General features: G+C 43.2%; 1 protein-coding gene across 3 annotated transcripts in view; it reads left to right on the forward strand.

Annotated features, from left to right (window-relative positions):
* The window catches only part of GRIA3 (glutamate ionotropic receptor AMPA type subunit 3), a 214,625-nt gene that overhangs the window by 121,502 nt on the left and 80,053 nt on the right, over positions 1-13,070 (forward strand). For all 3 annotated transcript variants that reach the window (XR_012711860.1, XM_075260620.1, XM_075260622.1), the window contains exon 4: positions 7,544-7,731. Coding sequence is in view for 2 of the 3 variants with exons in the window: in XM_075260620.1 (XP_075116721.1) it covers positions 7,544-7,731 (188 nt within the window). In the remaining variant the exon portion in view is untranslated. The remainder of the gene's footprint in view (positions 1-7,543; positions 7,732-13,070) is intronic.

Consider the following 13,070-nt stretch of genomic DNA (forward strand, 5'->3'; position numbering starts at 1 on the left):
AATTTAGACTTAATTTTCTAAATGTCAAGATGCCATCCAATCCTGAATATTATGTTATAATATATAGAGACACATTCGGAATGTTCCGGAGTTTTTGGCACTTAACCATTAACCATTGGGCAGTATTTTGTTCTGTATTTCGCATCTGTCGTTGCAATTCAAAACCAGAACTGGAATATAAACAGGAAAAAGTTGTAGAATAAAGATTTTATTTCATTGCTTTAACAGAGAATGAAAGAGATAACGATGAAGTACAATAAGAATTATTACTTAATGATGGCTATGGATGGCTGAACTTTTTTAGATGTCTGAACTTTAGAGAGACACATTATGTCCCTGTACTCTGGATTATAATTTAATCTATTCTATCCTTTATTATTCTTAATGGTAATTATTCATCCACTGACTAAGAACAGAAAGAATAGACAGAAGAAGTACAACTTCTAGGAAAAGTTCGTTTTTACTTTATGGTGAAATTGACCAAGGGTTTTGCACATGTAGTTGAGATGTTGCTCTTGGGGCCATTTATATCACAATTTCATCATCAGTTTAAAAGATCAGTTTTATGGATACAAAAAAACTATGGTAAAAACTGTTGGAAACTGATGGCCACTTGTTCACTTGTTTACATAGAGTCAACACTTAAAGGGATCCTATCACTCCTAAGTAGGGTTGAGATTTAAAATTCAATTTCCGATCATTTTCCAGCCAATTCTGATCCCGATCTTGATTGCTCAACCCTAACCACTAGTGTACACTATTAGGGTGAGTTCACACAGAGTAAAGTGCCGCGCGATGTGGCACGTATACGCCGCGTGAGATTTTGCAGGTCGTATGCGCTCCCGGGATCGTATACGTGGCGCAAAATCACGGCCACAAAATAGCGCCGCGTATACGATCCCGGCTCCCATTGAAATTAATGGGAGCGTATACGGCCCTCAAAATCTCACGCGGCGTATACGTGCCACATCACGTGGCACTTTACTCCGTGTGAACTCTCCCTTAGGGTTGAGCTGATCTTGAGATTTCAGGATCGTTTTTAAAATCTGATTTCTGATCATTTTCCACCCCATCCCGATCATGAAATTTGCTTGATTGCTGATCAGGATCCGATCTTTCCCGATCGCTCAACCCTACTCCTAAGTAATATATATCATTAGAGGAATTTGCATCCTGACAATTCGGCACTGTATGGAGGTGCAGGCACTCATGGGCTGCCACTTTATTACTATGCACATGACTCTGCAGTGTGCATAAGGGCCAACAATTCCCTAAATCCAGACCAGGACCTATAAATAACCTAGTGACATGGACAACCCCACAGACTTCACAAAATGTAATCCTTAAGGATTAGCTCTTAAGAAATAGAATGGATCTCCTAATCAAATGTCTTATCGTTGGTTCACATCTGCATTTGGTATTCCGTTTGGGGACCCCCCTGAACGGAATACCGAACGCATTAAAAAGCGGTGAGCAATGAAAGCACATGGACCCCATAGATTATAATGGGGTCCGTGTGTTTTCCACGTGAATTATGCGGAGACAAAAGTACTTCAAGCACGTTATTTCTCTCCGCATGATTGATGCAGACACTGCAAGGAAAACACATGGACCCTGTTATAGTCTATGGGGTCCATGTGCTTTCATTGCTCACCACTTTGTAATGCGTTTGGTATTCCATTCGGGGGGTCCTCAATATGTGAACCAGACTTAAGAACTGCTTTGATGTTTGATTTTTGGATTATATCAGTTAAGGGAAAGTGAAATATTTTATGTAGCAATAACAAGATAGAGACAAAGTAACAACAAATTAGGATTGGCCTATATTTGCCATGACAGTGAGGGGTTAATGGCAGAGGTCATTTGTGATTACCTATTGTTTTCACATTCTGTCCAAAATGCTCAGCAACATTTTTACTTTCCGCCGTGAAATGACCTGGTTGCGAACCCAAACACAAGCCTATTTTTGGCTACAAATTTAGGGAGACGGTCCAAGTCTGTTCCCGCTTTGGGGGGGTGGCAAGGGGGACGGTGTTTAATGTCAGAACCATTCTGGGTCTCCGGATCTCGCAGTCATAGTTTATAAGCATTAGTGAAAATATCTGCAAATGCGTTATTAAAATAATAATGGTGGAAAAGTACAGAATGTAAGACGATACAGATTTAATTAGTGAAAACCAGCAAATGATGTACAAATTACTCAGCAGATGGTGCAGGTGCCGAATGGTGCTGAAACAGATGTCTCTGTCAACTTCACATGTATAATGGTGGTGCTTGCAAAATAAAATAAACATTTTCCATATCTGGTGGTACTGACCCAAAATGTAACCTTTGTATTCGGGAGCGTTGCAAAATCAGCAGGCGAGTATTTAGTGATGACATTCCCCGTGACCCATAACTTCTATTAATCAATACCTCTGCCTGGAAGATAACCCATGTAATAGCACGTTTAATGAATGTCGTAATATATTCAGCCGCCGATGGTTTCACAAAGCTCCATGCGGAGTCCGTAAGACCGGCCCAGATTTACATTGTGTGTAGTACGGTATTTACTCGCCCTTACATCACTATCAATAAACAAGCAAAGAAAATGTCAAAGCGTTGGAGTATGATCTATTAATAAATGTAGGCTAATGTCATCCTAGCCATAGGGTGAGCCAAGGGCCACCAATTGTAGAAGGCACTACAAATATCAAAGAGCGGCAAAAATCCATCAAGACCAAGCAAATAAACAAAAACCCCACAACAAAGACAAGACATAAAACAGGGGAGAAGGGAATCAAGAAACAACCAAGTGATATAAAGGGAAGAAGGGGTGACGGCTACCGAGGCACAGCCTAAAAAAAGAGGACAGAGATGGGACAAAGGGTTTTTTTTAAAGCGTGTTATTAATGGGTTAATAAATGTACCCATATACTCTATAGTGTGTTGTGACTGATATTTGGGTGTCTCTGGGGCCCGTAGTATCTGCTGCTTTTGTTTACATCCTTCTGCTTCCTGCTATGTAACTTCCTAACCCCTCTCACCTCACCCCGCCTCCCCCCCCCCGTCTCTCTAGCTATCCTTCCTATCCTAGCTATCCTATATGACCTTCCCTACCTACTCAGCCCAACTCCCGACCCATATTACATACTTACTAGAGATGAGCGAACAGTGTTCTATCGAACACATGTTCGATCGGATATCAGGGTGTTCGCCATGTTCGAATTGAATCGAACACCGCGTGGTAAAGTGCGCCAAAATTCGATTCCCCTCCCACCTTCCCTGGCACCTTTTTTGCACCAATAACAGCGCAGGGGAGGTGGGACAGGAACTACGACACCGGGGGCATTGAAAAAAATTGGAAAAAGTCATTGGCTGCCGAAATCAGGTGACCTCCATTTTAGACGAATAGTGGATTTCAAATCCGGGTCATATGAGAATGTGAACTTTGTGACTATGAGACAGGGATAGCTGTACAGGCAGGGATAGCTAGGGATAACCTTTATTTAGGGGGGAATGTTATTAAAAATAACTTTTTGGGGCTCTATCGGGTGTGTAATTGTGATTTTTGTGAGATAAACTTTTTCCCATAGGGATGCATTGGCCAGCGCTGATTGGCCGAATTCCGTACTCTGGCCAATCAGTGCTGGCCAATGCATTCTATTAGCTTGATGAAGCAGAGTGTGCACAAGGGTTCAAGCGCACCCTCGGCTCTGATGTAGGAGAACCGAGGGTGCGCTTGAACCCTTGTGCACACACTGCTTCATCAAGCTAATAGAATGCATTGGCCAGCGCTGATTGGCCAGAGTACGGAATTCGGCCAATCAGCGCTGGCTCTGCTGGAGGAGGCGGAGTCTAAGATCGCTCCACACCAGTCTCCATTCAGGTCCGACCTTAGACTCCGCCTCCTCCAGCAGAGCCAGCGCTGATTGGCCGAATTCCGTACTCTGGCCAATCAGCACTGGCTAATGCATTGTATTGGCGTGATGAAGCAGTGCTGAATGAGTGTGCTTAGCACACACATTCAGCTCTACTTCATCGGGCTAATAGAATGCATTGGCCAGCGCTGATTGGCCGAATTCCGTACTCTGGCCAATCAGCACTGGCTAATGCATTGTATTGGCGTGATGAAGCAGTGCTGAATGTGTGTGCTTAGCACACACATTCAGCTCTACTTCATCGGGCTAATAGAATGCATTGGCCAATCAGCGCTGGCCAATGCATTCTATTAGCGTGAACTGAGTTTGCACAGGGGTTCTAGTGCACCCTCGGCTCTGCTACATCAGATTGCTACATCTGATGTAGCAGTGCCGAGTGTGCATCAGATGTGTAGTTGAGCAAAACTGACTCAGCACTGCTAAGTCTGCATTCGCATAGGAATGCATTGGCCAGCCTTCGGCCAATCAGCGCTGGCTCTGCCGGAGGAGGCGGAGTCTAAGGTCGGACCTGAATGGAGACTGGTGTGGAGCGATCTTAGACTCCGCCTCCTCCAGCAGAGCCAGCGCTGATTGGTCGAGTTCCGTACTCTGGCCAATCAGCACTGGCCAATGCATTTCTATGGGGAAAAGTTAGCTTGCGAAAATCGCAAACTGACAGGGATTTCCATGAAATAAAGTGACTTTTATGCCCCCAGACATGCTTCCCCTGCTGTCCCAGTGTCATTCCAGGGTGTTGGCATCATTTCCTGGGGTGTCATAGTGGACTTGGTGACCCTCCAGACACGAATTTGGGTTTCCCCCTTAACGAGTTTATGTTCCCCATAGACTATAATGGGGTTTGAAACCCATTCGAACACTCGAACAGTGAGCGGCTGTTCGAATCGAATTTCGAACCTCGAACATTTTAGTGTTCGCTCATCTCTAATACTTACCCATCCAAGGAGTTTTCCAACAAGACAGCCCCTCTTCCTCCTATACTGTGTGCGCGCTCCTTCTCCAGCAATGAGTCACCTCTACTGCACGTGTGGACATGTAGTAGAGGAGATTATACCGAAGAAGAGAAGAGCGCGCACCCTGCCAGTACAGAGGGAGGAGCCGTCTTGCCGGAAGAAGCCATGGATGGGTATGAGTGGAGTGAATGGGGGAGAGAAGTAGTGACAATCTGTTTCTGGAAATGGGGAAATGGATCATCACTGGATAATCAGAAAATGTCCTGGGGGGAAGGGGGGCATGTGACCGCCCCAGGGATATGGGTATATATGCATTTTTATTACCAATGTTATTAAGAAAGTAGGAGGGTGTTTATATTAGTGTAGGGATTTGAAATCATCCCGGACAACCCCTTTAAGTGAACCCTATCATAGTTGAGCACGACTACTACCATTACATGTTCTGCTAAATCTGATCTAAATGATTTCTCCCTATCTAACATAATGGGCACTAATTTCTCATGAGCCATAATCCAGGACAATTTTATCTTAACCAGGTCAAAGCTGAGAAATGGATTCCTTCAGGAGCCAAAAAACCATAAGGAGAATCCTCTCCGAACCAGTTCACTTGGCGGGCTCGCCATTCCACAATGGCTTCCATTTTGACATACGCCCAATATCGGGCATTGGGGACAAGTCTAGCATTACTACAATGATTGAATTGGGAGAGGTTGCAAATTATTTTAGATTTTTCTATTATTTTAGGATGTTGGTTTTAATACACTGTAATATGGAGAGTCAAAGTAGTTGGATACATTGTATAGATGACACAATTCTGCAGCTTTGTAACATATGTGCATTTTATGCCTTTTGTTAATTCATGGGAAAAGTGAACAAAACGTTTCTATGAATGTAAGTTCCTTCAGCGTCGCTATGCAAATATGTTTCAACTGAGAAGCCGATGTAAAGATGTGCAATTGTAAAACGTACTTGTATGTGCAGATATTATCCAAACACAATTATTTCTGTATATTGTGATAAGCTCTACACAGCCATTTCTGTGCAAGGTCATCTCTGCAGCCGTAATCGCTGATCCCTCGCTATTCTCGCTTTATTGTGTTTACTTTTGATTATGTGGTGGCATGTAACAGCAATTACATTACAATGCCAGGGCTCATCCTTACCTGGCTTGTTATTTTCGCAGTTACAGCACTTACTCTAACAAGGTGGTCTGTATATTCAGAATGGATGCATGGCAATCTAGATAAGCCACAAGGAGTATAAGCCCATTGTAATATGGAAGCTGGATGTCAGTTCCTGTAGGTATTACACAGGTTGGTTCTTATTATTTTCAACTTTCTTACTTTCCTCCCAATTGGTTGAGCCAGAGCACAATAATTGTCATATGTATCATAAGTATAAAGAAGAACAAAGAGGCAAAACTAAAAGTAGAAGGTAACAATTAGGAGCAATGGCAAGTGTAGAAGAGAGGAGGCCCATAACCTAGGTCAAAATGGATCCCGTGAAGGCAACCAGGGCCCTAGATGCTAGTGGTCAGGAGGCGCCAACAAGCCACTTTTATGTCTTAAGATACAGAGTAAAGGTAGTGAGCTAAGTCTTTGCCCTGGCTGGAGGAAAGGCTAGCTGTTGGTTCTTCCCTTTACTGCTTTTCCACTTCAGGCCATGAAGTTTAGATAACACTCATTGAGCTCACATCTACGCCTAGCAGGCCATACGCTTGCATCATGGAGCCATCTGGATATGTGTTCTGAAATCTTCTGCCAGACATCTCTGGTGTTGGTTTATTTCTCCTAACAATGAAAGGATCAGACATGTTTAAACAGAACAGCCCCGATCCGTCTTTTCCCGAATATCTGCCATCGGTGATAGCACTGACATCCCCATTCACATTAGATGGCTTGCAGATCCAGATGAATGTGGGCTCATTTCAAAAGTTCTCCAGGGGGCCTCGCCATTCCTAGTTACGCCATTCCCAGTCACTCTCTTTTTCAAGGAACTTGTAGCACCCGCAAGGTCTGCCTCAAATTCTCTACGTTGCTTACACCCATGATGAAAAGCAGTTCCATTGCAGATGCCGATCTAGAGCATTTAAAGTCATGCACATTTAGGAATCACTAGCCATTGGTGGAATCTGGTCTCCTAATCTTCTGGTTTTATGGACCATTGTAGAAGATTGTAGCTCCTTGCAGCAGATTGCTATTGCTTGAACTTCTACTGACAGTAAATGCTCCTAATACAATCTACTAAGTTCACTTTGCAAACAATTTTGGCTGAACTACAGGTAGGACCTCTGGGGTCACATTGTCATTAATAGTCTAGGATATCCCTTGTGCGGTAACTCCGCGGTCCTGAATCTGCTGCTTTTACGGATTGTAAAGTAAAACTATGATTGAAATGAAGCTTTTTAGTCGCTTTCGGCATCTTCATCCTCAATAACAAGGAACTCAGTGTCTTAAGTCAGAGAAATCTGTATCTAGAAATCTGTCCTGCCAGCAGGTATTATTACGGTGTAATAGGGGTCTGGCGGGCCAAGAAGTGACAGGGAGGGAGTGGTGTGCCTGCGTGATATATCTTCCCGAAAACCATTTTGCAATAATGTTTTTTTTTATTCTAACGCTCTCTTTTCATATTCTTAACAATAAAGAGACTGATTGTGTCATTTCTCTTCCTCAGGATTCTCTATTCTTCAGGCCATTATGGAGGCAGCGGTACAGAACAACTGGCAAGTGACAGCTAGATCAGTGGGGAATATAAAAGATGTGCAGGAATATAAACGCATCATCGAGGAAATGGACAGACGTCAGGAGAAAAGATTTGTAATCGACTGCGAGGTGGAACGAATAAATACAATTCTGGAACAGGTACACCTTCTTCTAAATGTCTGAAGTTCTATAGAAAAATAGATCCGAGTGATAAAACCCGCGACTTAAACTACCGCCATAGTGTACGCTGGCTGTAAACACTAGACCTAGCTGAAATCCAAGGCGCCTCTTATCAAAGGTCAAGTCGTGTAACGCTGGTCGCGCTCTCTAATCATTCACGAGCCGGAGCTTTGCTTTGTAGAAGCCGTTCTTAATATATTTTGTGTGACGCCCCTTGCCAAGTAAACGCTGGCCCGCTCTCATGCTGAAGAGGTCATTTGTATAACAGGTTCTCTATGGTGATTGCTTCTCCATGCTAAACAGCAATTCAACAATGTTATAACATTATATTAACATTGGCAATGCAATCCTATTATATACTGAAAGCCGGAGCGAAAAGCAAGCTCCTAATGGAATTAAAGATATATAGACGCTGGTAATTTTATTGTCTGAAATTCCAAGTTCGCTTAAAAGCCCCGATGGAGGAGATGGCGTTACAATAAATGCATCAGAATAATTACAGAACGGAGGTAGTGCAAGCACCCGAGCAATGCCACAGACGTAGGGAAGGGCACGCCAGGATCACATTATTCCTGTTACTTTCTGTACCTTTGCCAGGGGCGTAGCAATAGGGGTAGCAGCAATAGCGGCTGCCACAAGGCCCAGGACATTAGGGGCTACCGCCGCAGATTACCGATCCTTGCTCCTGCTTACGGCCGCCGGCGCTTCCCCTTCTGTAGAGGTGACTGTGAGCAGGAGCAGGGAGCGGTAAGTAAGGCCGCCGGCCCTCCAACCCCACAAATACTGCTACCATTATCTTCACAGTTCTTTTCAGACCCCAAGGATAATGATTACAGGGCTAGGAAAGGTCAAAAAACATTAAAACCTTTGTTACTTACATCTCCTGGGCTCCGGAAGGCTTCGGGTCTACTTGGTGACGTCACGTGGGCCGGGCTTGTGTCCTTATGCGTCGCGAAGCAAGCTCGGCTCAGGTGATGTCTCTTCCATGTGAAATGTTCGCCTTGGGGCCCCGCCATTAATAGTTTCGCCTTTCTGTATATTTTCCGTCTTCCTCCATGCTCTCTTTATAATGGAAACGCTACATGCTTAAAGGGATTGTTATATTGAAGACCGATCCTTAGGATGTGTCAACTTTATCATAACATGGATAAAATGTATGTAGAAACTGCAAGTGGTGCGACATTATCACTGAATATCAAGCACCATGCCGTATACTTTATAGGGCCAGTGTTTGGTATCGCAGCTCATCCCCATTACCCTGAAAGGCGCCGAGCAGCAGACGAATGAATGTGAAACTGGATTGTGATTGGAACTACTGATCTATGGGGGTCCTGAATGTCTATGGGGGTCCTGAATGTCTATGGGGATCCTGAATGTCTATGGGGTCCTGGATGTCTATGGGGGTCCTGGCCCTACCCCCTACCTATCAAAGTTTAGGTCACTTCAATATTTAAAGTGATTCTCTACCTTTTATTAATGTGTCATTTTTAGGTTTTAGGTATTCTGTTCTTATAAATATCTTTATTATCAGAGTTTTGCATTTGTGATACAGTATAAGACCCCCTGTATAGTTTCTTATCACTGAGATCAATGTATTAAAATATTACGTACTTACATTATCATGTAGCGGCCACATCAGGCTAAGCGGAGACACTCCGCACAGAGAACTAAATGATCCTGACGTTGTCTTTTCTTCTTAGTTGCTCTGACTCCTGGTATCTTTTCTATCTGCTATTCTGAGCTTGTATGTGTTCTTTCTAGTAATATATTACTGTATTATGTATTATACTGTGTGGTGTCACTAAGCATTAATGCCACCTTAAGGTCGGGGAACTAAGTAGCCTTAATCACTGTATGTTACACAGAAGAGGGCCCTGCTTCAATGGGGAAAAGGGACTGGACAGGGTCAAAGCAGGGATGGTTAGAACCCAGCGAGATTAGAGGCATGCCTTAACATATGTAAATACTGGACACATTCAGCTTAGACATTTACCTGATGGCAGACCCACATAAGTGGGTCTTTACTAAAAGTAGCACATCCAAGACAACACAGTACTCAACGTTCCATTCAAAAGCTTTATTCACGGTCTAGATTCAAGATGTACAACCTCCAGTCGTTTTGCGTTTTTGTGCACTTTGCCCTTGCATGGCACTTTTGCATGGAATGGAGAGTGCCAAAATGTCTTTCTTTCTTCTTGGATGTATTACATTGGAGTTGTTGTTCCCTATTTCAAGAGCACCCTGTATGCTTGGGATCTGTGCCGAGGTGGAGGGGAAGTTTTGTTGATGAAGGCGTGAACTTGCGCCAAGTAATTCCGATCTGCTTTTTTTCTTTTGTATTGGATTTACTAAAAGAAGTTGAGGTTCTTTGTATAGAAGATTGTGGTGTTCATACAGCAGAAGTGAAGGACATTGATTTGACTATAGATCCAGACATTTAGTAGGCCAGCATACAATGATTTATAAGTGTTACCTTGTGGTGGAAGGGGCATTTGGGTGGGTTAAAGAAAGTCTGACGTCATTCCAGCCTAAAAAGTAGCCAAAAAAATTAGACAGCATTGGTTACTCTATCAGTTGTGGAGAGGTTAGCTCGGTAGAAGCAATGGTGCAGACCCAAGCAGTCAAGACAGGACACAAAATATGGAGCAAACTGGTTTATTTAGAAAAAACAGGAAAATAAATAAACCCTGACTTCAGACACAAAATAAATAAAACAAAAATACAGCCTTAGCAAAATAAATCCCTGCTTGTCCGAGCACTAACAAAACAGTAGGTTAACCTAACTATAAGTGTGGCTTACTATCGGCAACATGAACAACACAGGTGCAATACAGTCTCACAGGACTCCGGGTTACAGGACAGAACCATAAACCTCGTGGAACTGCCATGAACTGCAGCCTTTTATGGGTCATTAATGAGCCCAGGATCTGCACCTGGGCTGAGGCCTATTTCAGATCCGCCCTGGACCAAACATACGTCAGAAACCTGGGGCTGATATATCTGGACTCACACAGTATAGAAACATGCATAAAAGTAACTTCATACCACAGTTTCTGGGAATTGTCATATATTCAAAAATAATCTAGATGAAACAATGATATAGTACATTTCCTCTTTATAGTAAGTTTCCTCTTTATAGTAAGTTTCCTCTTAATAGTAAGTTTCCTCTTTATAGTAAGTTTCCTCTTTATAGTAAATTCCCCATTTTTTCAGGTCGATTCACATTACTAAATATTTCAGGTTGTTCTACAACCGTTCCATCCAATCTATAATGTAGCAATGTCTCTATCAATATTTATGGCATTATGACAGAGCTGTTACATTTATGCCGGGTCTCATTACTATGTAACAAATCGTAAATCTCCCCTAAACAGGAATTAACCGCAACATATCGAAACCTTCAAGTAAAGGTGGGATCTCTTTATCAGAACAGTTCCTTTTTTGGATCTCAATTGATTTTGACCCCAAGGCTTTACAGCAAAGTACATGTCTTGTGTCGAGTGTTGGGCTCATCTATATTGATAAAGATCGCTGTTTGAAGGGAAGTTTAATTATAGAATATTGTTTAGCTGGAAGAGTAAACAAGTCTGATTACTTCTGTCATTACAGCGGGTTGTAAATCTCTGCACCCTGCACGCTCCAGGGACTGAGCTGGCACACTCATTCAAAAATAAGGAGAACTTTATTTTCTTCTCCAGCTGGTGTACCGCGCTCCTATTACCGAGTATTTCTTCAATGAAATAACAAGGTGTGGAGGAATCGGAGCGGAAAACGGGATGGGCTTTAAATTCATAACATGATAATTCTTTCTGAACATTTCTACCCTTTGCAAAATTCACAATGAAATTGGTAGGTAGCACCTCGGGATCTTACTATGGATCTGGTTGTGGATGGTTTGTCAAATAGTTTGGAAATTAAATGGGAGAAAATCACTGTAAATAAAAAAATGTAGATTGTGAGCCCCATATAGGGATATATGATATAGGGCTCACAATGTACATTTTTCCTATCAGTATGTCTTTGGAGTATGAGAGGAAATCCAAACAAACACAGGGAGAACACACAAACTCCTGCAGATGTTGTCCTTGGCAGGATTCGAACCCAGGACTCCAGCACTGCAAGGCAGGTGTTGCCCCCAATATCAAAGAAGTCCAGTACTTCTGAGCCTAGGAGATCACAACTACATGGGTATATCAATTTTTACCTACTTATAAGTTATCTACTATGTAAACTGATACTGCAGGAATAGATGAAAGCCCCTTACATAGTGCCAAAGAGCTCGGTAAGATCATCAGGTTCTGACATCACAACGCAATGCTTATACACATAGGTGGGGAGACTTATTATATCTTGTATGCCAGTTTATTGGCATACAGGGCATTAAATAGTTGCAAATTTAGGGGTTTGTGCAAAACATTATGATTTTACTGCCCTTGTCGCTTTCATGAAAGGGGGGGCATGTCATCAGGTGCACCCTCGATCAGTGCAGGAGATACAATGACTGATGCTAAATGCATATCCTATAATGGGGCCTATGGGTCTCTCTTTATAAACTGCTATCCATGTGCGACTCATTCTAATAAGTATAACAATACCAGGAATGGGGAAAGAGAATCCTCAGTCCATTCCCTCTCCCCCCATTCTTGGATTTGGATATGCATTCTAGCATTAAAGGGATTCTACCATTAAAATAACTTTTTTTGTAGATCGCATGTAGGAATAGCCTTAAGAAAGCCTCTTCTTCTCCTAACTTTAGATGTCTTCTCTGCGCCGCCATTCAGTAGATATTCCATTTTCTGTCTTTATGCAAATGAGTTCTCTCGCAGCACTGGGGGCGGGCCCCAGCGCTCAAACAGCACTGGGGGCGTCCCCATGCTGCAAAAGAACTCTCCAGCGCCGCCTGCATCTTCTTCAGGAACGGCCTCTCTACGCGTTTTCTTCCGGAGCTGGGTTCAGACTTCTAGGCCTCGGGCATAGCCAACTGCACATGCCCACAGGCCACAAGAAAATTGCTGCTTACTTACTGTTCGGTAGAAGCGGCCATTTTTCTTGTGGCTGCGGGTATGCGGAGTCTGCTCTGCCTGAGGCCTAGAAACCAGCTCCAGAAGAAGATGCACAGAGAGGCCATTCCTGAAGAAGATGCATTGGGGACGCCCCCAGTGCTGTTTGAGAGCTGAGGACCGCCCCCAGTGCTGCAAGAGAACTCATTTGCATACAGACGAAAACCGGGATTTCTACCAAACGGCGGCGCGGAGAAGACATCTAAAGGTAGGAGAAGAAGAGGAGGCTTTCTTAAGGGTATTCCTACATGTGATCTA

This window comes from Leptodactylus fuscus, chromosome 11 (genome assembly GCF_031893055.1).
Source record: "Leptodactylus fuscus isolate aLepFus1 chromosome 11, aLepFus1.hap2, whole genome shotgun sequence".
Taxonomy (NCBI): Eukaryota; Metazoa; Chordata; class Amphibia; order Anura; family Leptodactylidae; genus Leptodactylus; species Leptodactylus fuscus.